Below are 27,528 nucleotides of genomic sequence, written 5' to 3'. Positions count from 1 at the left end.
CCCTCCCCATAACAGATCAACGGTGGACTTTTTCTCACCCCCAGAGCACCACCCTGAGACCGCCAATTCCTCACCACTGCCCAATTAACAGATCACTGCTTGACTTTGCTGATCAGCATATGAACAATTTCTTAACTGCCCATTCCTGGCTGAGATACCAAGTTGGCCTCGGTCAACAGTAACACAACAATAGCAAACTTGTATTCTTTGTCTGTTCCAACTGGATATTGGGGTTGTGGTATGTGAAGATAGCCACAGAGCTGTTCACCAGTACTGCAGCTCTTGTGCATGTGCCCCCGTCTCAGTATGTCCCCTCCCACCTCAGGAACACATAGAAATTGCATGCATTTGTCCCCCATCCCGGAAAACAGAGTTACTCATTAAGAAGGATATCAAGCATGTTCCTTAAAGTACTGAGGGCCCAATTAACTAAGGGCTTGCACTGCCCTTCCTTCACCCAAGGCAATGCAAGCCTTCATCTGGGATTTTCTAAGTGGCTTTGCATGACTCTGTGTGGATTAGTAAATCAAATGTAATGAAAGGCAGCACATTTCACTGCCTTGCTGTACCTTGAAACAGGATGGCATTACATGGGTGGACAATGGGTGTTCCCATGCATCCACCCATGTAATTTGATGCATTCCCGGATCTACAAATAGTTGTAAAGGTGGGAGTGCATCAAAATGATACATGTCCCAGACCAAGGCATAATCAGGAGAAATATCTTTATTTGTCCTCGTTTCTTCCTTTTTCTATGTGTAATGCATTGCTTTAAGGAATGTTTTTGTGCAGGATGGGACACCTTTCAACACAAAAACAATACTACTTGTAACGCAAGCACCCTTTCACTATGGTGCAAGGGTGCCTGCGCTGGTGGTAGGCAGTACACAGTGCACTAGCACAAAGAGGCAGCAGAAATGTGCCATATCTTTGTAAATATGTCTCCCTTTCATGTAACAAAGTGCAGCAAGTTGCCTTGCTGTGTTGTGTTGTGTGAAATATTATTGAATCTGCCTCTGAATCTGTAGTCATTGAGGTCATGTGTGGGATGTCTTGTAGTTCTTGTTCAATCTCTATGGAGATATTAGTCTCCGATGCCTATACAGACCACAATTCGGTTCTAGGGAATACAGGTTTAGAGGCCCCCCACACTGCTCTACCTCCACAACCACCAATGCCTGTTCTTTTGCCGCTTGTACTTTAGATTATCTTTCTTGAAGTCCCCTGTTGTTGTGGCTCTGATCCTGTTTGGTGTTTGGGGTCCAGCCATTCTCTGTCCATCATCTGGTCCAGCTTCCCCTCTTTCCTCTAACCATAACCATGTCTTGACTGGTGTGCTAGGAAATAGTGTTTTGTCATCCACTACTATTTTGAGCTTAGTTGGGGATATTAATTCATACCCCATGTGCAGCTAAGTTGCGCTTTTACAACAATAAATGATTCCCTTTTCCTTTGTACCTCAGTTGTGTAACTGGCGTATATATGGACCTTACTATTTGCCAGCTGCCAGGGACCCTTGAAATGTGCTGCTTGTAGGATATGGTCATGTCCCAGTAGTTGAATAATGTCGCTACCACAGGTCTATGGGGAACCTCTGGTGGGGGGAGTATGTTGGGTATCCTGCCTATAAATTAAATGCTACTAGGAAGCCGGCAGCACTCATTGTGCTATCCACTAAAGTAGCACTCTAAAACATGTCTATGGCCTACTATTGCCGCCTTTAGTGCAGTTTTAAACTGGCATTTCAAACTAGCAAAATAACCATTTCCAGGCATAAAACCCTACTTTTTAATACATAAAAGTTACCCCTGAGGTAGTAATGAGGATACTGAATTTCTGGGCGGCAGCACCACCGAGCTTGGGGGACTTGGTCTAATCCCACGTAATGTGACAGCTGTCGCCCTAACCCCTGCTGGCTAGCTAGCAGCAGCTCACAGGTACCTGAGGGTAGAAGTGATTTGTGGCAGCCTATTGCTTGACACTCAGACCCCTCAGGGAAGTTGTGGTAGAGTGGATCCCATCCCTTTTTCTCAGGCACTCGAGTCTCTTGCATGCAAGGACAGAACAGAAGCAGGATTTTGGTTCAATAGGTTTTATTGAAGGAACTGTGTCCTACATAGGAGGGCATGAATGGCAAATATGAGGATAATAAAACACAGTGTTATGGCAGCGGTAATCACAAGGGTGAAACACAAGTAAAGTCTCGCCATGTTGTCATGTTGGTACAGCTGGTATTTCTACCTGCACTACTGCGTTCCTGCATGAGAGCAATTAGGAGTGTTAGCCCTAATCTGCCCTTCCGGTTCCCGGAAAGAAACTCAAACCCCATATCTATACTGAGGTTAGAAGAGGTCTGTTAGTCTGCTGGTAGATGAAGAGGAAGCAAAAAGGTTTTGGTAGAAACTTCAATGACGTGCATCACAGGATGGTAAACTGGCTCGAACGTCCCCCTCTACAATGTTGTGGGCAGTGTGATGTTTTATAATAACATATCTGTTATTCTAAGAACTTGCCATGACGTGAAAATATGTATTTTCTGTGTAAGGTAGTGTTCCCTTTGGATCAGCAAAACCTGGGGATCATCGTGGGCAGCCTTGGGTTCAGCACAAGATGAGAAATGTTGTGCAAAGAAATTAATGACAGTTTCTGCAAGGAAGGACAACTGATGAAAGGAATAGAAAACATCTCCATTAAAATGAAGTGTCATTAAAATAATAAAAGTGAAATGTAACTGAGTAAAAGGGCACAAGCCTCAGGGCCAGAGCTAAATAATGTGCCTGTGTAAAAATGCTAAAATAACCTCATAACACCCTCCCGTTGTTGGTTCAGAGGTGCAGCCGTCTACCCTAAACCCACTACTAAAATCTTCCACCCCATATTGGGTATTAAAGCAAGCTAAAATATAGTGAAACAAGGTGCAATGTCAATGTTCGCAAGCAAAACAGACCAAAATATGAGCCCAATTAAAAGGTCAATTTAAAAATTTGAAAACATCAGATGTAAATTTAGACCGAATGTCAGCACATCAGCAATAACCATGATCTTTTAGAAAATCGCCAGTATCAACAAGTTTCATTGAATCCAGGAAAGACCTCACTTCGACATGTGGTAAAGGGACCAATTTGCTCATCAGGAAAAAGAGGGAGCACTCATGTTTCGTTGCCTCAGACACAGTTTCTCCCGAGGCAGCAGCATCCCGTGCAGTGCTAGGTGTTGTAGCACCAAGAGCCACTTGATCCACAAATGGCTGCTCGTAGCAGGCTTCCTGTAGCAATTGCAATCTCAATGTGCATGTCTGGTAATGAACCCTCATCGAGAACACCAATACATCAGCATCCAAAGAGGATATGTGCTGCATGGCAAGCCACACTTCAGGTGCGTGTTTAAATAGGTACCACAAACATTGAAAGACAATCTGCATGCAATTCAGAACCAGTCTAAATGAATCTTCCCAGGATTTTTGCACAGTTGAGCTGGTGGTAGTGCTTTCAGTCCTCCTTGTTGTGATGGGGCAGCCCTTGTGGAGAAAGAATAGCAACAGCAAAACACTGTAATTTAATGGCAAAATAATGGGGAATCCTAAGATGCTGGAAAAAATAGAGTGTATGGCTGAAGGTATAATGCCAAATATAGAGGAAAGGGTGCTGACAAAACCAGAACCAATAGCCTTAACCCCTTCTGTGCCTTGGACCAGATGATCTCGTCCAAGGCTACAGTTCCCCTGTGCCTTGGACGAGATCATCTCGTCCTAGGCACAGGGGAACTTGGGGGCGCGCTAGCACGCCCCCGTGCACCCCCCTTCCCCCCCAAGTCGGGATGGAAGGGGAAGACCTTCCCCTTCCACCCCCGACCCCCCCACCCCCCCTGTGACGTCAGCGCGCGAGCGCGCGCTGATTTGTCACAGGGGCCTCCCTAGTCGCGCTGGAAGCTCTGCTTCCAGCGCGATTGAAAAAGAAATGCAAAAGCATTTCTTTTTCAATCACTTGGGAGGCCCGGAGGGGCTTCAAAGGGAAGGAAAAGTATTTCCTTCCCTTTGAAGTCCCTCCGAGGGTTTCAAAAGCCAGATTGCTTGCAATCCGGCTTTTGAAACCCCACTAGACACCAGGGATTTTTTTTATTTTTATTGAAACACACAAAAGGGAGCGACCCCTTGGGCAAGGGTCGCTCCCAGGGGGGGCATTTTTTTTAGAATGCCTTTTCTGCCCCCTGGGGGCAGAAACCTCTAGGCACCAGGGACCATTTTTTTTTTTTTTTTTTTATGTTTCATTTCTTTTTTTTTTGGTGGGGAGCGACCCCTTAGGCAAAGAACGCTCCCCTTGGGGGAAAATTATATTTTGGCCATTTCTGCCCCCCTTGGGGGCAGATTGGCCTATTTTGATGAGGCCAATCTGCCCCCAAGGGGGGTAGAAACCACTAGACACCAGGGAATTTTTTCTTTGCGTGAATTTCACGCAAAGGGAGCGACCCCTTAGGCAAGGGTCGCTCCCTGGGGGGGAGGGCAATTTATTTTAGGCCATTTCTGCCCCCCCTGGGGGCAGATCGGCCTATTATTAGGCCGATCTGCCCCCAGGGGGGGCAGAAACCTCTAGGCGCGAGGGCAAATTTTTTTTTTGTGTTTTTTTTTTTTGTTTCTTTTTTTAGAGATGGGGAGCGAACCATCAGGCAAGGGTCGCTCCCCTGGGGGGCAAATTGTATTTAGACCATTTCTGCCCCCCTGGGGGCAGATTGGCCGATTTTAGGTCAATCTGCCCCCAAGGGGGCAGAAACCACTAGGCACCGGGGATTTGTTTTGTGGCGCCAATGTCACGCAGGGGGAGCGACCCCGTAGGCAAGGGTCGCTCCCGGGTTGGGGGGGGCAAATTTATTTTAGGCCATTTCTGCCCCCCCGGGGGCAGATCGGCCTAATATTAGGCTTATCTGCCCCCGGGGGGGGGGGCAGAAACCTCAAGGCGCCAGGGCAATTTTTTTGTTTGTTTGTGTGTTTGTTTTTTTAGAGAAGGGGAGCGACCCATCAGGCAAGGGTCGCTCCCCTTGGGGGGCAAATTGTATTTAGGTCATTTTAGGTCAATCTGCCCCCAAGGGGGCAGAAACCACTAGGCACCGGGGATTTGTTTTTTGGCGCCAATGTCACGCAGGGGGAGCGACCCCGTAGGCAAGGGTCGCTCCCGGGGGGGGGCAAATTTATTTTAGGCCATTTCTGCCCCCCCTGGGGGCAGATCGGCCTATTACTAGGCCGAACTGCCCCCAGGGGGGGGGCAGAACCCTCAGGGCACCAGGGCAAATTTTTTTGTTGTGTTTTTTTTTTTTTTTTTTTTTTAGATGGGGAGCGACCCATCAGGCAAGGGTCGCTCCCCTGGGGAGCAAATTGTATTGAGGCCATTTCTGCCCCCCTTGGGTGCAGATTGGCAGATTTTAGGTCAATCTGCCCCCAAGGGGGCAGAAACCACTAGGCACCGGGGATTTGTTTTTTGGCGCCAATGTCACGCAGGGGGAGCGACCCCGTAGGCAAGGGTCGCTCCCGGGGGGGGTGGGGGCTGGGGGGGGAATTTATTTTAGGCCATTTCTGCCCCCACTGGGGGCAGATCGGCCTATTATTAGGCCGAACTGCCCCCGGGGGGGGCAGAACCCTCAGGGCACCAGGGCACATTTTTTTGTTGTGTTTTTTTTTTTTTTTGTTTGTTATTTTCGAGATGGGGAGCGACCCATCAGGCAAGGGTCGCTCCCCTGGGGGGCAAATTGTATTTAGGCCATTTCTGCCCCCCTTGGGGGCAGATTGGCCGATTTTAGGTCAATCTGCCCCCAAGGGGGCACAAACCACTAGGCACCGGGGATTTGTTTTTTGGCGCCAATGTCACGCAGGGGGAGCGACCCCGTAGGCAAGGGTCGCTCCCGGGGGGGGTGGGGGCTGGGGGGGGCAAATTTATTTTAGGCCATTTCTGCCCCCAGGGGGAGGCAGAACCCTCAGGGCACCAGGGCACATTTTTTTGTTGTGTTTTTTTTTTTTTTTTTTTTTTTTTTTCGAGATGGGGAGCGACCCATCAGGCAAGGGTCGCTCCCCTGGGGGGCAAATTGTATTTAGGCCATTTCTGCCCCCCTTGGGGGCAGATTGGCCGATTTTAGGTCAATCTGCCCCCAAGGGGGCAGAAACCACTAGGCACCGGGGATTTGTTTTTTGGCGCCAATGTCACGCAGGGGGAGCGACCCCGTAGGCAAGGGTCGCTCCCGGGGGGGGTGGGGGCTGGGGGGGGCAAATTTATTTTAGGCAATTTCTGCCCCCCCTAGGGGCAGATTGGCCTATTATTAGGCCGAACTGCCCCCAGGGGGGGGCAGAACCCTCAGGGCACCAGGGCAAATTTTTTTGTTGTGTTTTTTTTTTGTTTGTTTGTTTTTTTCGAGATGGGGAGCGACCCATCAGGCAAGGGTCGCTCCCCTGGGGGGCAAATTGTATTTAGGTCAATCTGCCCCCAAGGGGGCAGAAACCACTAGGCACCTGGGATTTGTTTTTTGGCACCAATGTCACGCAGGGGGAGCGACCCCTTAGGCAAGGGTCGCTCCCGGGGGGGGTGGGGGCTGGGGGGGGCAAATTTATTTTAGGGCATTTCTGCCCCCCCCCCTCCCGGGGCCGGCTGAGCTAGAGGCCAAACTCCACAGGTAGGCACTTTGCAAAAAAACACCTCTATTTCTGTGAAAAAATATGTTCTGTCCACGTTGTGTTTTGGGCCATTTCCTTTCGTGGGCGCTAGGCCTACCCACAGAAGTGAGGTACCATTTTTATTGAGAGACTTAGGGGAACGCTGGGTGGAAGGAAATTTGTGGCTCCTCTCAGATTCCAGAACTTTCTGCCACAGAAATGTGAGGAGCATGTGTTTTTTTAGCCACATTTTGAGGTTTGCAAAGGATTCTGGGTAACAGAACCTGGTCCGAGCCCCGCAAGTCACCCCTCCTTGGATTCCCCTAGGTCTCTAGTTTTCAGAAATGCACAGGTTTGGTAGGTTTCCCTAGGTGCCGGCTGAGCTAGAGGCCAAAATCTACGGGTAGGCACTTCGCAAAAAACACCTCTGTTTTTTTCCAAAATTTAGGATGTGTCCACGTTGCGCTTTGGGGTGTTTCCTGTCGCCGGCGCTAGGCCTACCCACGCAAGTGAGGTATCATTTTTATCGGGAGACTTGGGGGAACGCTGGGTGGAAGGAAATTTGTAGCTCCTCTCAGATTCCAGAACTTTCTGCCACAGAAATGTGAGGAACATGTGTTTTTTTAGCCAAATTTTGAGGTTTGCAAAGGATTCTGGGTAACAGAACCTGGTCCGAGCCCCGCAAGTCACCCCTCCTTGGATTCCCCTAGGTCTCTAGTTTTCAGAAATGCACAGGTTTGGTAGGTTTCCCTAGGTGCCGGCTGAGCTAGAGGCCAAAATCTACAGGTAGGCACTTCGCAAAAAACACCTCTGTTTTCTCCCAAAATTTAGGATGTGTCCACGTTGCGCTTTGGGGTGTTTCCTGTCGCCGGCGCTAGGCCTACCCACGCAAGTGAGGTATCATTTTTATCGGGAGACTTGGGGGAACGCTGGGTGGAAGGAAATTTGTAGCTCCTCTCAGATTCCAGAACTTTCTGCCACAGAAATGTGAGGAACATGTGTTTTTTTAGCCAAATTTTGAGGTTTGCAAAGGATTCTGGGTAACAGAACCTGGTCCGAGCCCCGCAAGTCACCCCTCCTTGGATTCCCCTAGGTCTCTAGTTTTCAGAAATGCACAGGTTTGGTAGGTTTCCCTAGGTGCCGGCTGAGCTAGAGGTCAAAATCTACAGGTAGGCACTTCGCAAAAAACACCTCTGTTTTCTCCCAAAATTTAGGATGTGTCCACGTTGCGCTTTGGGGTGTTTCCTGTCGCCGGCGCTAGGCCTACCCACGCAAGTGAGGTATCATTTTTATCGGGAGACTTGGGGGAACGCTGGGTGGAAGGAAATTTGTAGCTCCTCTCAGATTCCAGAACTTTCTGCCACAGAAATGTGAGGAACATGTGTTTTTTTAGCCAAATTTTGAGGTTTGCAAAGGATTCTGGGTAACAGAACCTGGTCCGAGCCCCGCAAGTCACCCCTCCTTGGATTCCCCTAGGTCTCTAGTTTTCAGAAATGCACAGGTTTGGTAGGTTTCCCTAGGTGCCGGCTGAGCTAGAGGCCAAAATCTACAGGTAGGCACTTCGCAAAAAACACCTCTGTTTTTTTCCAAAATTTAGGATGTGTCCACGTTGCGCTTTGGGGTGTTTCCTGTCGCCGGCGCTAGGCCTACCCACGCAAGTGAGGTATCATTTTTATCGGGAGACTTGGGGGAACGCTGGGTGGAAGGAAATTTGTAGCTCCTCTCAGATTCCAGAACTTTCTGCCACAGAAATGTGAGGAACATGTGTTTTTTTAGCCGAATTTTGAGGTTTGCAAAGGATTCTGGGTAACAGAACCTGGTCCGAGCCCCACAAGTCACCCCTCCTTGGATTCCCCTAGGTCTCTAGTTTTCAGAAATGCACAGGTTTGGTAGGTTTCCCTAGGTGCCGGCTGAGCTAGAGGCCAAAATCTACAGGTAGGCACTTCGCAAAAAACACCTCTGTTTTCTCCCAAAATTTTGGATGTGTCCACGTTGCGCTTTGGGGCGTTTCCTGTCGCGGGCGCTAGGCCTACCCACACAAGTGAGGTATCATTTTTATCGGGAGACTTGGGGGAACATAGATTAGCAAAACAAGTGCTATTGCCCCTTGTCATTCTCTACATTTTTTCCTTACAAATATAGGAGAGTGTGTAAAAAAGACATCTATTTGAGAAATTCCCTATAATTCACATGCTTGTATGGTCACCCCGGAATTCAGAGATGTGCAAATAACCACTGCTCCTCAGCACCTTATCTTGTGCCCTTTTTGGAAATGCAAAGGTTTTCTTGATAGCAATTTTTTACTCTTTATATTTCAGCAAATGAATTGCTGTATACCCGGTATAGAATGAAAACGCACTGCAGGGTGCAGCTCATTTATTGGCTCTGGGTTCCTCGGGTTCTTGATGAACCTACAAGCCCTATATATCCCCGCAACCAGAGGAGTCCAGCAGACGTAACAGTATATTGCTTTCCATAATCTGACATTGCAGGGAAAAGTTACAGAGTAAAACAGATGTTTTTTTCACCTCAATTTCAATATTTTTCTTTTTCAGCTGTTATTTTCTGTAGGAAACCCTTGTAGGATCTACACAAATGACCCCTTGCTAAATTCAGAATTTTGTCTACTTTTCAGAAATGGTTAGGTTTCTGGGATCCAGCATTGGTTTCATGCCCATTCCTGTCACTGACTGGAAGGAGGCTGAAAGCACAAAAAATTGCACAAATGGGGTATGCCCCAGTAAAATGCCAAAATTGTGTTGAAAAATTGGGTTTTCTGATTCAAGTCTGCCTGTTCCTGAAAGCTAGGAAGCTGCTGAGTTTAGCACTGCAAACCCTTTGTTGATGCCATTTTCAGGGGGAAATCCACAAGCCTTCTTCTGCAGCCACTTTTTCAATTTTTTTTGAAAAAAACGAAATTTTCACTGTATTTTGGCCAATTTCTTGGCCTCCTTCAAGGGAACCCACAAAGTCTGGGTACCTCTAGAATTCCTAAGATGTTGGAAAAAAAAGACGCAAATTTGGCTTGGTTAGCTTATGTGGACAAAAAGTTATGAGGGCCTAAGCGCGAACTGCCCCAAATAGTAAAAAAAAAGGCCTGGCACAGGAGGGGGAAAAGGCCTGGCAGCGAAGGGGTTAAAGAACTGCACAATTCCATCGGTGTTAGACATGTTGAAAACCTATGAGTGCACCAGAATGTCTTGGAAAGTGTGTATTCAAAAGGGACTGTATCTCTGCGGATTACCTTGCCACTTCGAGATCATAGGTCCCTCAGGCAGATGTGAGCACCACATGTTTTCGAAACAAAAGAGCCTTTAGTCTGCTCGGCTTGCCAAAATTTAGATTTAAAGTATCAATATGAGGCCAAATTTCTGCTACTTTTATCTCTCGCGTGGTGGGAAAAGCAAATTTCTGAAACATGTAACAATTTGGGAGACCGAAACGATGTAAATATTTCCGGCTCACATACCTCACATACTGCAACAGCTTCTTTCATCCAGCATCACGTAACTCCCATTCGAGAGCATTTGTAAGGCCGGACGAATCAAAGGGACAGGAACACCCTTCAGATAACAGGCTAGGGGGGATATTTCTAAGCCCCTCGCGCCACCTTGCGCCACATTAGCATAATTTTCTTTGATGCTAATGTGACCCAACGAGGCAAAACTCCCTGTGCCCCATTTACAAACTGGCTCAATGCATGCATTGCATCACTTTGTAACCTTTTGAGCTACATTTCTCCTGCACCAGGCATAATGTATGCAAAGAGGGTGTTCCCCCAATAGGTGGGCCGAAAAAATGGCACAAGGAAATCTAACAGATTTCCTTGCATAATTTTTTACAGCACTTTTGACACCTGCTCAGCAGGCGTTAAAAGGGGGCTTCCATTACTTGTTACGGGCCCCTATGTACTCTGCAGGAGTAGCACCAAAATATTGGTGCTACTCCTGCAGAGTACATCAATAGCATCATAAAAATGACGCTATTGCCCCCTATCCTGCGTATTTTAAATATGGCGTGCACATGGTGGCGGTAGGGGGGTGGTAGAGGGTGCAAGAAAGTGGCGTTGCACACAGTGCAGTGGCACTTTTCTTAAATATGCCCCTAAGTATGCAGCTGAAGCATTATATGCTTCCGTGCAAGGACATCTGTTTACAAATCATTGAATGTCTCTCTGAAGTCTTCCATTCGCTACTGCTAAGAAAGAGCGCCATTGAAACATTTGTACGTGAAGGGCAGCTCCCACACCTCATAACTGTAACTATCTCCTTAAATTTCCAAATCTGCAGACAAGAATGTGCTTCAAACATGAGATGAATTGAAGTGTTGGAATGGGCAGATTAATAACTCCATGTATTAACCACAATGCTGATGGTATTTCTGCTGCAGTGAAAGGCAACTTTTCGAACTTTTCTAAATTTAATAAAATATATGGTGCTTCTTTATTAGCCATTATATGTTGCTGTCTGGTCAAATAAATGCAGCAAATATTTGGTGTTGACCTGTTACCAGGGCACGCAACCACTCTTCAGGACTTGTAACGTCCAACCTAATTGCATATTAGACCTGAACTGACTCTGTCCATGTTGTGAAAATGACATTCATTCTGTATGATGTTGATTGCAGATAAAATATTTCTTATTAGGTGTGTATATGCGGTTGGACACAGTGTTTATTCCATTATCTACAACAGCTAAAGCTTTCTTAAGTTTTCCTGATATATTCCTTAAATGGGCGTCAGCTTCTTTTTGAGAAAGTTTCCAAGTTGTGCCGTAAATCGCATACAAGAAGTACTTAGTGCATGGTTTTCTTAGACCTAATAAAAAATCTTCTAAGTCTGTGTTGGCTGTGTTGGCCAAGAGGCTGTAGTATGAACACTGGGTCACAGTCAGAATAAAGTACAAACCAAAGTGTCAGTGAGACATAAACGGGGCCTTGATACACCCCAAAGCACCGTATGTTGTGTGCTGCTGTCAGAGAAAGAAGTAACACTCACTACTGCCTCTAGGCTTGTGAGCGTGTTTTACCTACTAATACAGTACAAGACTTGGCAGGCTTATTTTGTCCTTTCTGTGATATTGGAAACGCTTGGTTTACTTATTGCCACAATCGGTTGGGAAGTTATTTTCCTCTCCCCAATCAGTCTTGAGAAATTTGTCCTAGATGAAACAGATGTCGGCTGCTTCTTTCTCATCTGGAATAAAAAGAATATAGAACCATTCGACACCTCACCTGACTTGAACTCAATTATTGGTATTTGATGTCTAAAGGTGAGCCATCAAGATCTTGGGCATACATAGGTATGTAAAGCATAACCTCATATGGGATCTTCCCTCCCAAGGACCTGCTGGGCTGATTATTAAGAGCTCGCTGGACTCCATACATGTGATTAAGCCAACTATGACCTGAACCTAATACTCTAGCTGTAATGGGTTGCTTTAAGTCTTGGTTCTTCCACTCCACAACAGTGTTTACTTCAGGGTGATATAGAGACGAATAATGTAGTTGGACCACCATTTTTGTCATGGTGTCCCTGAATGCCCTGGAGGCAAAAGCAGGGCCCTAGTCCCAATGGAAAGCCAAAACTGAATATGTCCCGATAAAGACATACAAATCTTTGATAACAGTTCAAGCATGAGCAGATCGCTGTAGCCATTCCCATAGAAATCTGGAGCAACAGCGACTATTATGTATTTGTATGCACCATCAGGCATTGGTGGACCACAATGGTACAGGTACACACATTGCAATGGTTTGTTGGAAATTAGGAGGGGTGTTCTGCAGTGGGCGTTTGACGGTGGAGTCTTTTATTTGTTGACAGATGTCACAACATAGGACATACTGTTTGATCTGTTTTTATAGACCTGGGCACCAATTGCGTTTCTGAATAATATAATAGTAGCCGACACACCTGCATGGGCAGAATCAACCCCCTCATGCACTGCCTTTATTAGATTTATTCTTTGGTCTTGGTTGGGGATCACAGGTTCACCCACCATTGATATGGTTGTGAATGCAATATTTTTGGGTGCTTAGATGGAAGGAATATTTGGTGGGACATGCCTTAGGGAGAGGCTTGCTGTCAGCCAAAGCTTTCACAGCATCCAATGTTTCATCATCCATCTTTTTCCTAGAATGAGTAATCACAGCTACAGAAACCTTAGCAGCTGCTGACTTGGCTGCCTCATCAGCGAAGGTGTTTCCTGCAATGTGTATTCCTACACGTTGAATGCCCTTTGTTAGAAATTGAGTATCTAGTTGGCAGAGGTATACAACCTTGTCCAAGTAGGGACCACAATCCTAGTCAGTAAGTCACAACACTATCCTAATTATCCTGTGCTCACCCTCTGGTAGAGTGGCACAGAGCAGGCAGGGTTAACTTAGAAGACAATGCGTAAAGTATTTGTGCAATAACTCATACAGTAACATAGTGAAAACACCACAGAAAGTACTCCACAACAGTTTAGGAAAATAGATAATATTTACCTGAATAAAGTAAGATCATAATGATCCAATACGCCCAAGTCGACACATCAGTTTAAAAAGTGATATCTTGACTTGTGCATATTGGATTGTTTTGATCTTAATTTAATTAAAAGAGTCTCATCCTTAAGAATCAGTGGTTGTTTCCTTGTAGCACACAGAACTTGAGAAGTGGCAAAAAATCGCTGCATGAGGGCCGCAGAGGAGGCGATGCGTTTATAAAATAAGGCGCTGCATCGGATTTTCTGGCACGGCACAGATGATGAGTCGTTTCTTTCCACGCTGCAAGGTGATGCGTCGATTTTCAGATGTGCAGCCTTGGTTCCTCACTGCAATGCAATGATATTTTGACGCCCAGGGATGATGTGTTGAAAATCCTTGACGTGTTGGTAAGAAGGAGCATGCTGCGTTGATCCGGTATGCAATGCAGTGAATTTTCAGCTGCGAGGCAGGTGCTTCTTATCTGGGGCGAAGTCTTTGTGGCCCTGAGACTTCAGAACAGGAGGCAAGCTCAATCCAAGCCCTTGGAGGGCACTTGTGGGGAAGGCAGAGTCCTTCCAGCAGAGTCAGACACCAGCAGGCAGAGGGCAACAAGCAGGGCAGCAGTCTTTTTCAGCAAAACAGTCCAGGTGAGTCCTTTGGGCAGCCAGGCAGTCCCTCTGGCAGAGTCCAGTGTAGATCCAGAAGTGTCTGGTTTGGTGGGGTCAGAGACCCAGTATATATACCCAAAAGTGCTTTTGAAGTGGGGGAAACTTCAAAGAGTAGTTTTGAAGTGGACAAGTTCCCCTTTCAGCCCACTCCTGTCTGCCAGGACAGACAGGCTGTAAGGTACAGATGGCAGTAAGTGCAGAGAAATGCCCTCTTTCTCAAAGTGGCATTTCTAAAATAGTAATTTTAAACCCAGCTTCCCAAGTAAGCAGTATGTTCTAGTACCATTCTGGCCATACTAAACATGACAGGGCTTCTCCTTTCAGATCATAATCTACCACTTAAAAGTATGTAAAAGCAGTGCCAATGCTGGCTTATACGAGGAGCAGGCCTTATAGTAGTTGAAAACAAATTTGTGAGTTTTCCCCTACAGGACATGTAAAACACATAAGTACATGTCATGCCTTTTTCTTACATAGTACCCTGCCCCATTAGTTACCTAGGGTCTACCTTAGGGGTCACTTATATCTACAAAAAGGAAAGTTTAAGGCTTGGCAAGTAGTTTAAAATACCAAGTCGAAGTGGCAGTGAAACTGCACACAAGGACCTTGCAATGGCATAAAGGGCTACTTATGTGAGTGCACAACCAGTGCTGCAGGCCCACTATTATAGCATACAATTTACAGGCCCTGGGCACCTCTAGTGCACTTTACTAGGGTCTCACAAGTAAATTAAATATGCAAATTGGGAAGGAACCAATGTTACCATGTTTAGGGGAGAGAGCACATGCACTTTAACACTGGTCAGCAGTGGGGAAGGGCGCAGAGTCCTAAAACCAGCATAAATAGGGACAGAAAAATGGAGGGAGGCATGCAAAAAGTTTGGGGATTGACCACCCTGAGGCTGGCAAGTCTAACAAACATAGTATGTACTACATGGGTATTTGGTAGTGTCTCTTTTACATCTGCTACCTTCCCCTACAGAAGTCTGTGTTTGATGGTGTTCCCTTTTGAATCTCTGAATCCATTCTCTTACCAGTAATGCAGGTATTAATTAAAGGACTGGTCACAATCATACTAATCACACACAATTAGCTTCAGAAGTCAGGATCTGCATGTTCCACTGCCAATAATAGAGCCTTGAGCTCTGCCAATTGTGCATTGCAGTCCCCTAAAGTCTGCGTGCATGTGTTCTGAGGGTGGAACTTGCCACCCCTCGTGAATCTGCTCACAACCACGCAAGCAACGGAGTATTGATGTTTTGTTCCTACTGCTGGCTGTGCTGAAGCGTCAATGTATATTAACATTTGGTTTTGCTCAATAGCTAAAAGGTTCGCAGGTGTTTGGTCTTGAATTTTATATTGAAGGAACTCTTGTGTCTGAAGTTTTGGATCAAAGAAATAATCAACATCAGTGGCCATCAGAGATGTTGCCCATTGGATCCAGCATGGATGTAATGCTTATGCATTTGGAGGGCTGGCTTTTGTAACAGCCTATAAGGCAAATAGAAGGGTCCCCACAACAATTATTTTTCCCCTGGGCATAGGTCTCTCTTTTATGATAGCCATTCAGAATTTTGTCAGTGGGAGCAAAGCGTTGTTCAGCTGTGGAGTACAAATGTGATGGATAAGCTATGGGGACATGGTCACTTCATTGAATGTTACATAGGTAAACCTAATGGCACCAGCATTCTCTGATGACCATATTTGTTTAGTTGTCCCTTGTATGTAAGTGTTTCGCTTCAAGCAGGTCTTGTTGCAATGCTCTGAGAATGTGTGTGTTCATCCGTCAAAAACTTACTGGAAAAGTCTGGACTTATCAGATCATAAAGAGGTTTTATGCATTGTGCATAATCTGGAATGTAAGTTCTGCCAAAATTAAAAAGCCCAATAATGTTTGTAGCTTTTTGATGGTGTTTGGTGATTGTAATTGGCTACACTTTTTTAGAAAGCGGGGCACCAGGCTCTTTCCTTCATCTGATAACTCATATCCCAAAAACAGGACACTGAGAAAGGCAATTTTTGATTTCTTGAAACTAAATTTCTAGCCTATTTCTGCAAAACCCACCACAATGCAGTCCACCCATCTTAGTTGTGTGACCAAGTCGTTGTCTGTCAGATAGATGTCATCTACATCGGACAGTGCCTCAGGGACTATGTTGTGTAGTATGGAAGTTACACGGTTGAGATCAGTCCAGGTCTGTTCTTATATCTTTGTGGAAGCCCAGAAACTTTCCTTTGCAAGCCTAATGCGCTGAAGGCAGTTAAATCCCTGTTTTCAGGTGCTATATTTTGGCAGAAACACAGTTGAAAATGTCCAAGGTTATTTTGCATTTTTGCTCACTAAATTGTTGATAGGTGCTGTGTGAATTTTGTATAGCAAATCTGCATGTGTGACTGTTTAGGTGTCTGTAGTCTAAGACTATTCTATAGGAATGGGCCGACCTAGCCGTGGGGAACAAAGGGTTGTTCATTGGTAATACGCAGAGTTGTATTACACTCTGGTATTCAAGATGTGTGCGTATGTCCTTCCCTGGTGCTTTAGCTTCATGTTGAATGGTACATTGTGGTTGTGGAAGTGGTGTAAACCTAATAGGTATTATGTGGTAGGACAAGTCTTCTTCCCAACCTACATGGTTGCAAATCAGTACTGGGGCTTGAGCCAGTGCCCAATCTCTGGCAAATGCTTATCTTAATTCTGCAGGAACAAGGACCAAGAAAGATGGCAGAATTACATATTCCCCAAGTGGGAGTTTATGGACAATTCTGGTGGCCAATCTTTTTCGGCCAAAAGGATGTCATAACACAATATACGTTTTTCCCAGAATATAACTTGTGTGCTTTATTTCTCCCTCTATTTGTATTTTTTAATTTGTAAACCCTATCTGGGGAGGAGATGAGCATGTCCGCTGTTTTGACTTCTAAATAGTCGTTAGTTGCTGTCACATCCAGAAGCTCTTGAAGATTCCGGCAAACTATTGTGACCTCAGCTGCACTGTTTAGCAGAGCCAGTGCCCACTTCCTGTTCTCCAATAAAATGCTCATTATGTGTAGCATTTCTAGCTGAAATTGCTGCCACTTTTTTTTCTGAATTGTGCTTTCTGTTGGTTAGGTTTCTCTTCCCTTTTTATGGAAGGTTCAGCTGAGTGTTGTGGGTCTTTTCTTGGTTTCACGTGCTTGTTTTGTTGTTCAGAACGCCCGTCTCTCTCATTACATTTATCCTGTGAGTCCTGAAAGAAATGGGACTGGCTTGTATCAATATATTGGTATCTATCAGGAGTTTTTAAATAGTACTTATTCCTAAAATTGTAGCATTTCTCAGAGGTCTCTGGTCACTGAGATTCTACTCTCTGTTTTGTATCATCTTTATTTTGTTTTTGTTTGTCCCAGCATTTTGTAGAACCCTCTGCGGCTTGGCTCCTTATTGATTTACCTTGTAGTTGTGGTTTACTTGGTCTGGCCATCTTAAAACTGAATTAAATAGTTCAGAGATAGGAACACCAATAGGGGAATCCTCTTAAAGGTTCAAACTTGAACAACCTACAGCGTTGAATGGGTACTGCCTATCTAGCTGAGGAGGATATTCCTTAATACCTAAGACGTCTCTGTAGAAGGCACTAAGGCCCATATTTATACTTTTTGACGCAAAACTGCGCTAACGCAGTTTTGCGTAAAAAAAATTAGCGCCGGCTAACGCCATTCTGAAGCACCATGCGGGCGCCGTATTTATTGAATGACGTTAGCCGCCGCCGCCGTCTGGTGTGCGTTAAAAAAAACGACGTACACCAGGCAGCGCCGGCGTAGGGGGATATGGGGCTTGGGCGTCAAGAAATGGGGCAAGTCAGGTTGAGGCAATTTTTTCGCCTCAACCCGATTTGCGCCATTTTTTTTTCACACCCAACCACCATAGAAATGACTCCTGTCTTAGCAAAGACAGGAGTCATGCCCCCTTGCCCAATGGCCATGCCCAGGGGACTTCTGTCCCCTGGGCATGGTCATTGGGCATAGTGGCATGTAGGGTGGCACAAATCAGGCCCCCCTATGCCACAAAAATAAATAAAAAAAACACTTACCTGAACTTACCTTAATGTCCCTGGGATGGGTCCCTCCAGCCTTGGGTGTCCTCCTGGGGTGGCCAAGGGTGACAGGGGGTGTCCCTGGGGGCATGGGAGGGCACCTCTGGGCTCCTTCAGAGCCCACAGGTCCCTTAACGCCTGCCTTTTGCAGGCGCTAAAAAACGGCGCAAAAGCGGCCGTACGTAATTTTTTTTGACCCGCCCACTCCCGGGCGTGATTTTTGCCCAGGAGTATAAATCCGACGCACATGCCTCGGAGTCGATTTTTTAGACGGGAACGCCTACCTTGCATATAATTAACGCAAAGTAGGTGTCCACGCTAAAAAATTACGCTAACTCCATGGACTTTGGCGCTAGACGCGTCTAACGCCAAAGTATAAATATGGAGTTAGTTTTGCGTCGAAATTGCGTCAAAAAAAACGACGCAATTCCGGCGCAAACGGAGTATAAATATGCCCCTAAGGGTGCCTTTTGCATGTAATGAGACAGAGATACTTGGGTGGTACGCAAAGTCAGTGTCTAACCAACATTGGTTGCCCCATGTCCTAGACTCTCGCTTTGGTAATGAGTGCTGGATTTCTGAGAGGCAGCACCATTAAGCATGGGGGACGGACTCTAATCCCACGCCGTATGACAGCTGTTGGCCTAACCCCTTTCAGCTAGCTAGCAGCACCTCGTAAGTACCCGAGGGTAGAAGTGATTTGAGGCAGCCTATTCCATGACATTTAGACCCTTTGGGGGAGATGTGGTGGAGCACATCCCATCCCTTTCTATTAGACACTCGAGTCTCACACACGCAAGGACAGAACAGAAGCAGGGTTTTGGTTCAGTAGGTTTTATTGAAGCAACTGTGTTCTACATAAGAATGGGGATTATGAGGATAATGCAATACAGTGTTATGACAGCGGTAACCACAAGGGTGAAACACAAGAAAAGTCCCCCCCACGTTGTCATATTGGTATGCTTGGTATTCCTACCTACACTACTGAGTTCTTACATGACAGCAAGCAGTGGTGGTAGCCCTAATCTGCCCTTCTGGTGCCAGGAAAGAAATCCAATCCCCATACCTGCACTGAGGTTAGAAGAGGCTGGGAGTCCTTCCACTTAGATGAGAAGAAACAAAAAATATTTCAGCAGAAACTGCGACGACGTGCATCACAGGATGGCAAGCTAGCTGGAACGTCCCCATCTAAGATGTTGGGGGCAGTGTGATGTTTTATAATAACATATCTGTTATTCTAAGAACTTGTCCTGATGTGAAGATACATATTTTCTGTGTAAGACAGACAATGTTCCTTTGGATCGGCAATACTCTGTAATCATCATGGGCAGCCGTGGGTTCAGCAAAAGATGGAAAATGTTGTGGAAAAAAATGAATATGTTTCTGCAAGGAAGGACAACTGATAGAAGGAATGAAAAAACATTTCCACTAAAATGAAGCATCACTAAAATAATGAAAGGAATAAAATTGAAATGTAGCAGGGTAAAAGGGCACAGGCCTCAGGACCAGAGCTAAATAATCTGCTGTGTAAAAATGCTAAAATAACCTCACAATAGTAGGCCCTGAAAGCCCATAGGGCAGGTGCATTGTAGGAACTGTGGGTTCAAGATTTATATATCCTGGTAGTGAAAAACCTCTAAAGTAATTTTCACTACTGTAAGGTCTATCTCTCCCATTGATTAACACAGGGTTACTTTGTTACTTTTAATGGGTACTAACTTTGGATTGGGAACAGTTAGAGATGCTTTGAATCAAACGAATTGTAATTTAAAATGCTCTTCAAAGGTGAAGTTGGCTTTTAAGTCACAGTTCTGAAAATACAACTTTTAGAAAGTTGATATTTTATTGTATTAATCATTTCCATCTTCTGCCAGTGTCCTAGGTCACAAGGCTATTATTGGTTCTGCTGTTGAGCTTTGTGTATTCCTTCCAGACAGTGACACAAAAGGGGACTAAGGCCCTCATTACAACTTAGGCGGTCTTTCCAAAAGACCTCCGACGCTGCGGGCGACAGTATACCGCCAGTGCTGTTGGTATATCTGGCTCCCTATTATGACTTTTCTGCTGGGCCAGCGGACGGTAACAGTGTTTCCGTCCGCTGGCCCAGCAGAAAAGTCACATCAAGATTGCAGCTGGCTCATAATGGAGCCGGCGGCAATGTTGATGTGCAGCGGCTGCAGCAGCGCCCTTCGTGCATTTCGGGCAGTGAAATGCACAATGGGGCTGTGTCTGGGGGCCCCTGCACTGTACATGCGAAGTACATGGGCAGTGCAGGGGAACAGGAGCACCCCGAGTCCCCTTACCGTCAGCCTTTCCATGGCGTTGTTTACCACCGTGGACAGGCTGGCGGTTGGTGAATCATAATCCCCAGGGCAGCAGTGGATTTCACAATGCAGGTACCTTGACTTGGCAGAGACTGCAATCCTCACTGCTTGGGAACAGCATGTTAGGTCACATTGCAGTCATTTACAGGCAGACACAGTGGCACATATTATGCCACTCCTCTGAGATTTAAGGACAGAGGCTTGGGTCATGCCGCTCTTCTCAGTTCAGGCACAACAACTTAGGCTATGCCATAGTCTTCATAATTACCACCAGGAATCACAAAAAACAGAGTGGGGCCCTCTGACATTAGGGCATACAGATCCCTGTCCATAGTCCTCCGCTTTCAGTGACACAGTACACTGTGTCCATGCTTCAATTCACTCCTCTCTCAGCAAGGAGGCTGGTTTACAGGCACTTAAGGACAGGTAATTAGCTCCTGCAGCAAGGGTTGGACTTAGATGATTTCCCCTTGATTCTGGGAAGCTTGCTGTCAGGCAGATACTAGATTTGATTGCTCAAGAACCATCTGGGTACTCTACAAAGCACTCCTTTCATGGTCATAGAAAACCTGGAACTGGAACAACAACAAATGGGTCAATGGACCCCACTTTTATACTGTTAAGGCAGATGAAAGATGTGAATCCACTGTTTGCACTTTCAGATAGTTTTGCTTGGTTCTTCTTTTAAGAATCCCCTCAAGGCTGCTCTCCATACTCAGCTTTGTACCACAGCAGAGGCAAAAGAGGTGTGAGCTTTCCACACCTGGCGGTCATCACCCACACTGAATTATGATTAGGGGTACGGCAAATGTCTTGACTCACCTAAGGTGTCCCTTTCACCTTGAATGAAAAATACTGTCGTTTCACTCTTCACTCTCACTATCAACCAAATGGCAGTGCCACAGACTAAGACAAGCAAATTTCCTAATAAAATTTCTAAACTTTTTTCTCACTTCAATATCTAGTTCTCGTTCATTTGGCTTCAGGAATGTCCGTAATACACTCTCACTGTCTGAAGAAACAACTTCACCTCCATCTTGGGCACAAGGTCAGGCTTGGGGTATGTAAAATAGATTCCACAGCCCTCCAGTACTCATCAAGCATGTACCACGCAGGCTACGCATTCAAACAGGCACAATGTAAACCTAGGACATTAATTAGAGCTATGATCCAGGTTAGCAAATAGAAGCAGAATTTTATACAAGTGGGCTTCTAGGCTGCCCATCTAGTGACACAAACCAAAAGATCTGACCACAATCATGGATTCATAAAACATGGTATTCCACTGCAACCGTTTCATGTGTTAAACCCATGACAGGGACAGTGGTCCACTGTTAACACAATAAAAGCATGCTTGGTGTGCCCCTCCAGGTCACAAGACAGGTCTAGGATTTCACTCTTGTCAAGGGACACACCTAGGCCCCTACACACACACTAGTTTAGAGTGAGGCTAAAGACAATACCAAAACTGAGAACAGGTACATGCAGCTGGGCAATCAGAGGAAGGAAATCACACAGAGATGATCACAATGCAAATCTTCAACCCACACAGGTTGTCAGAGGAGGTAACGAACACCAAATCAATTGCCTACTGCAGTAATCTGAGAAAATATATACAACAACATACCTGTATAAAGGCACATAACACAGCAACAATCCAAACTTAAAGACTTATTGGCTAGGTTATACGTTTTCATAATAGACAGATTTTCCCTAAGGCATATGACATATTGTTCCCCAATGTAAAAATCATTACATTACATCAATCAAATTCCTGTAGCCTTTATCATTGACTTGTCATCATTACCAACTCATGCCTACTCTATTAATCGTAAACTTCCCCATAATGTAGGCGTTAGGCACTCAGTCATTACATTAAAACATGTACAACATTATAGTTGGCAAAATAATCCAAACCCCTCCTAAAAGGATTATAACTGTGTAAATTGTCCACCCCGATGTATTGTCAGAGGGGGGAACCAGCTCCAAAACTCTTGGCAAGTACAATAATCTGTGAGATTCCACATAACAAGATATATGTCCACAGTATAATAGCAATTCACTCTTAGCTATTGACTTTAACATATGATTTTTGCAAAAGATAAATCAAGCCTTCTGATTTGTCATATCTTTTCATAATAAGTAGATCTGGCCTATAGCCTTGATCACCACCACTAACTTGGTCCTGCTGTATGACCATTAGTTTTCCCACAAAACAAAAAGAGCGATACAAGCACTCATTTTAATTTGAAGCACACAACATGTATCCAACCCGCTGCTGTACTCAAGGGCAACTATGTTGCTGGGCTCGAGAGAGCCCTGTGCGCATGTGTGTTTGGCCTGCCCGAGACGGCCGGCAAAACATACATGTGCAGTGAGGGGAAGTGCTCTGCACTCCTCCTCAGTGCACATTACCCCCATGGTACTGCCCCTTTCAAAGAAAACGATAATAAACATGGTTTCTTATTGTTTTCTTTGGAAGGTTTTGAGGCTGTGGCAGCGACACTCCTCTGTGCTTATGGAGGAGCCGCCCCTGCTCAAGGGAATTAACATTTAGATGGAGAGAAGCCCCTTTTCCGTAGTGCACCTTAAAGTTTTTTTTCTTTTGATCACTTAAGGTCTAAGGACAGCTGCGCTCCTTAGCCTGACCTTAGAAATACAACTTGTCAAGACAAATGCAGTCATCAATTGTTTTATTGGCAGAAAATACCCAGGAAAATTCAAGCAGTTTGCGATAAATGAGAAACATCAAATTGTCACATTTTACACAACCATGAATTCAAGTGAAGAAGATAATTCATAGCTGATGGTTGGACCTTGACTAAAAGAATATATTTCTTGAATTATAGGATGAATGTTTCTCCATCATTGCAATATCTATCTATCTATCTATCTATCTATCTATCTATCTATCTATCTATCTATCTATCTATCTATCTATCTATCTAGATCAGTGGCATCTTAAAAAACCTGGCATTCATCACCCTTCCTAGATCTATGCTAGATAGCCCTTATCTAAATGGGGAACGTGTATTACATTGCCCAGATTGCTGCCATTTTTGGCATCAACATTGCTGAAAAGATAGGCCTCCATAAAGCATAGCTACGTAGGTGCTCTTTGGGAAATTCAAGGTCAAGTGAAAGAGCTTGAGGATCTGCTGTTTTAGTAAATAGCCAATACCAATGATGTTTTTAAAGGCAGCTTTTGTTTAATGAATATTTATACACATCTGGTTAACTGACTGTTGCACGTTAAAGGTGTAAGTGCTGACTGAAACTTAAACTATGCTTAAAAAGATTTGTGTTGCTTTTACATTATAACCTTTTTTTTTTATTTGTAGGAAGTCGTCCTTCTAACAGATGCAGCAGTCCGGTCGTATGAGTCGGAAATTCAAAGTATGTTATTAAACTTTAGGGCTCTGAAAACAAGCCAATGCTACTTCCTTTTCACTCTTAATCTTTATTAGTTCTAATTGAATATTGCCAAGTTATTTACAGTTATTTTTGTTTCAGATATTTATTTTTATTTTTCTATTTTATTTTTGTTTCAGATAACTGGATGGGAATGCCCATGGAACTACCCAAACGTGGAATTCATTTTCCAGATACATGGATGTGGCAAGAGTATAATATAAGGTAGTATAAACTAGCAATATGTGTTCTGCATTTTTCACAAAATGGTTTTTTCAGTTTTCTATGTAAATTACAGTGTTATCTACCGTACATGGTACAGCTTTTGCAAGTCACTTGTCCTTTTCTTGAAAAAACATAGCAGTTACCCTGAAGGACAAGTTACATTACAATCTCAGGAAACTTAGAGGTGATAGACAGTATTCTTTTTCAATGGAGTAGCGATGTTTTATTTCTTGTAATAAATGTCCACACCCCGTTTTTATCTACAGTAAGAGATTTTAGGATTGCAGATATCTAGAATAAATCTGAAAACTGTACTGTGGAAACAAACACACCAAAACGTAGCGCACAATTTGTTGAAAGACCTTTTCAAAACCGGCTTTGTCGATTTATTTGTGTGGTATTATGCATGTTTTATGCCTACTCTCCCATGGTGAATTCTAGCAGTACACTAACGTATAGTACTGGTCCTTTAATTAAGCAATTGCTATTCTGCTCAGTGACCAGCTTTTCCCGCAGTCTGCTGGCTCTAGCATGAGACCTTGTGACATCAGAGCTCATCTGTTTTTATAATAAAATAGTGATGTCATTTCTCAACGTGTATGAGCAGAGATGTCAAAAGCTAAACTAATAAAAGACATAAAACGCAAGTTCTTTAAGAGAAATTGCAGACTTTGTTGTATTCTATACATACTATACTTTGACATTTTGAAATATTAATGTGGGAGGAGGGATATATTGCCAGGCCAAAAGAGAATTTCAGTGAGAAAAAATGGGCTTAATCATTGTTAGCGGGGACGTAAGCAGCAGCCTTTTCCACAGAAACGTGTATGTCCAGTATTGAAGCAACACCAAAATATTATGCGTTTGAGAAACCCAAAAGTTAAAGGGCCAGATGTACCAAAGGATTTTACCCATTCTGTGTCTATGGGAAAAAGCTTTCGTACATATGGCCCTAAGTTCCCAAACCAATTTAGCGAAACTTAGAAAACAATAATAAAATGACACATTTAATGGTCAAAAACAGATTAAGGGAACTGTAGATATAAAGTTTTAGGCTAAAATGCGCCAAAAAACAGCAGGTGCGGTAGACCAGAACCTATGTGAAGTTTTAGAATGAACACAGTGAAGATGAATGAACCCATTGAAGTGTGGGCCGGGAAAACATTAGCATTTCATTTCAGTCAGCATTTTTACCTTGGCAATCTGGACATTTTTTGGTTCCAAAATCGACAAACGAGGCAAGGCAGAATGCTCTAGCCTGCGAGGGTGATGGGACAGAAAAGTCCTCTGCATGGTAATAGACGTGTACCCCCGTCCTCAGTGCCCAACTGTACAGTTGTCCGGATCCCTATAGCTAATTTTTGTTGTCATAAGCAAACATGGATCATGAATGAGCGCTATGACATAGGCCTGTCTCACGGATTGTGGTCTAGTTGAACCGGGAGGGGTGTCCAAAGTGCTGCCTTCCTAGTGGTAGAAGGCTACTGACTTCACCAGGAGTTAAGCAGTGCGGTGGTGGCAGCATACCTTATAGTGATTGGTAGGAGTGAACAGATCTTTTTTAAGCTTATTTTTTAATATTATTATTTTGGGGTCCTCCCAATCTAGTGTGGGGACCCAGAGATGACCTAGACAGAAAGAATACATTGTGCTGTGAGTTATGGGCAAAAACGTTTTGTGAAACGAATGCCCCACAAAGCATTATGGGGCGAGTTTCCGAGTGCAACAAATATTGTAGTATCTTGACTGTAGTGCTCAGAACAGCCACTGAAGGGCACCACTATAAAAATAACATTTGTAAGAAACATGTTCATGTAACCATTTAGTCAGCCCCTACAGGGCATAACCACATGAAAACAGAATGGCAGAACGTAATGCAGTGTAATCATATATTTAGCCCCTAGAGGGCGTAGTGTATTACACATTTTCAGGCCTAGCAGGCCTACTGCAATACTATTACAAAAAAGGTCTTTAAAACACAAACTACTCTCAGTTGTAAAACAAAAGTTCCAGCCATGAGAGTGCTTAAAAAGACATTGAATGGTGAGATATACATAACCACAAAGAAATATATGTATATATATACAGTATATATATATATATACAGTATATATATATATATATATATATATATATATATATATATATATATATATAATAATAATAATTTGTGTGTCAATAAATTATTTTTTTAGCAACTGTGGAGTGCCGTATCCCTTTTGAAGAAAAGAAGGAGAGTGTGAATATTCAACGCAGTGGTGCGCGTCCAATATCGGCACCACCGGCAATCAGGAGCAGATTAGCTATGCCGTGCTAAGTGTTTATGTATATATATACATACAGTAAACAACTTATCAGAATGAGACTTTAAGACACTGAAGATACACAGACCTGGTGAATGAGGTGCAGCAACCAGTGCTTAATTTGATCTGGTGGTTGCCAGTGGGCAGACATTTTCTGCAAGCAAGAGAGGGAAAAACACACAAAGAGCAAAGACGAAGGAAGTGAAAGATGGAAAACTCACAGAGGAAGAGAGCAGGAACCCACAAAGAAAGCTAAAGGGGCACAGAGTGTCTGTCAGTGGATTAAAGAGGCCAGGGTTAGATTTATGAGTATGCAACCTTGCTATTCAGAGCATTTACATTTAATAGCGCCAGAGTGTATTTATGATGTATGGTATAGATTTATGTGTAGTGGCTTGGATTGGGACTATGTGTAAGGATGTTGAATTATATTGTGTGGATTGCAATTATGTGGTTTGGAGAGGAATTATGTAGCTTTGAGTAGAATTGTGTGGCGTGGAATTGTTTGATTTTGAATTGTGTGTGCTTGAATTGTCTGGCGTTGAGTGGAGCTATTTGTATTGGAAGTATGTGGATAGGAATTATGTGGTATTGTGTGCAGTGAATTATGTTGAGTGGGATTGTGTGTCATGGAGTGTAATTAAGTGGAGTGGTATGTGTTCCAGGTGGCATGAAGGGGATTCATTTGACATTGCATTGAATTATATAGCATGTTGCGAAATGTTGTGGTGAATTGGATGCATGTGGTGGAGTAGTGGAATTGTGTGCCGTGGAGTGGGTTTGGTGTGCAATTATGTGGTGTGGAGTGGAATTGTGTGAACTGGAATTATGTTGAGTGGTGTAGAATTGTGTGGCTTTAAATTGTGTGGTGTTGCGTTTGACAAGGGCCAGTAAAGCAAGTCAAAATGAGTGAAATGCAAGTGGAGATAGTATTTCTGCCAATTATATATAAGAATCTGCTATTACTGAATGGCCAGTAAGGCACATAAATTTTATAGCACACAAATCATTTAAATCCCAGGTAAAAACAATGCTATAGGTGCAAAGTGTGTGTTTAATACTAAAATCAATCTGGGTGTAGGAATAAAAAATGGAGCACGACATATGCACACAGTGCCAGCTATCAACAAGGCACCATAAAATTTATTTGGAATATACTGATGCAGAATCAACCATATTAAATGTATGTAGCATTTTGCTAAATTTGCAACAAACGGTGCTGTGCAATTCCGATAGAGCATCAGAAATCACAAGCCCTTGCAGAGAAACGAGATGACTACACTACCACATGTTGTGTAAACGTTTGAACACAAATTGGAAAATAAGGCATGAAAAGTATTTTTTTATTTTAACAGAATCAAAAGTCTTCCAAGCATTCTTGCCTTTCAAGGAGCAGAGCAGCCTGAGAAGATTTATAGCCCCAATAAAG

At 44.2% G+C, this 27,528-nt stretch overlaps 1 protein-coding gene across 1 annotated transcript in view; it reads left to right on the top strand.

The window, feature by feature from the left end:
• Positions 1-27,528, top strand: part of LOC138296506 (CD109 antigen-like) — an 827,002-nt gene that overhangs the window by 543,290 nt on the left and 256,184 nt on the right. The window contains exons 17-18 of the mRNA XM_069235677.1: positions 23,502-23,556; positions 23,712-23,796. Of these exons, the coding sequence (XP_069091778.1) occupies positions 23,502-23,556; positions 23,712-23,796 (140 nt within the window). The remainder of the gene's footprint in view (positions 1-23,501; positions 23,557-23,711; positions 23,797-27,528) is intronic.

Source organism: Pleurodeles waltl, chromosome 5 (genome assembly GCF_031143425.1).
Source record: "Pleurodeles waltl isolate 20211129_DDA chromosome 5, aPleWal1.hap1.20221129, whole genome shotgun sequence".
NCBI lineage: Eukaryota > Metazoa > Chordata > Amphibia > Caudata > Salamandridae > Pleurodeles > Pleurodeles waltl.
The sequence above is the reverse complement of the archived record's forward strand: the minus strand, read 5'-3'. Positions and strand labels throughout refer to the sequence as shown.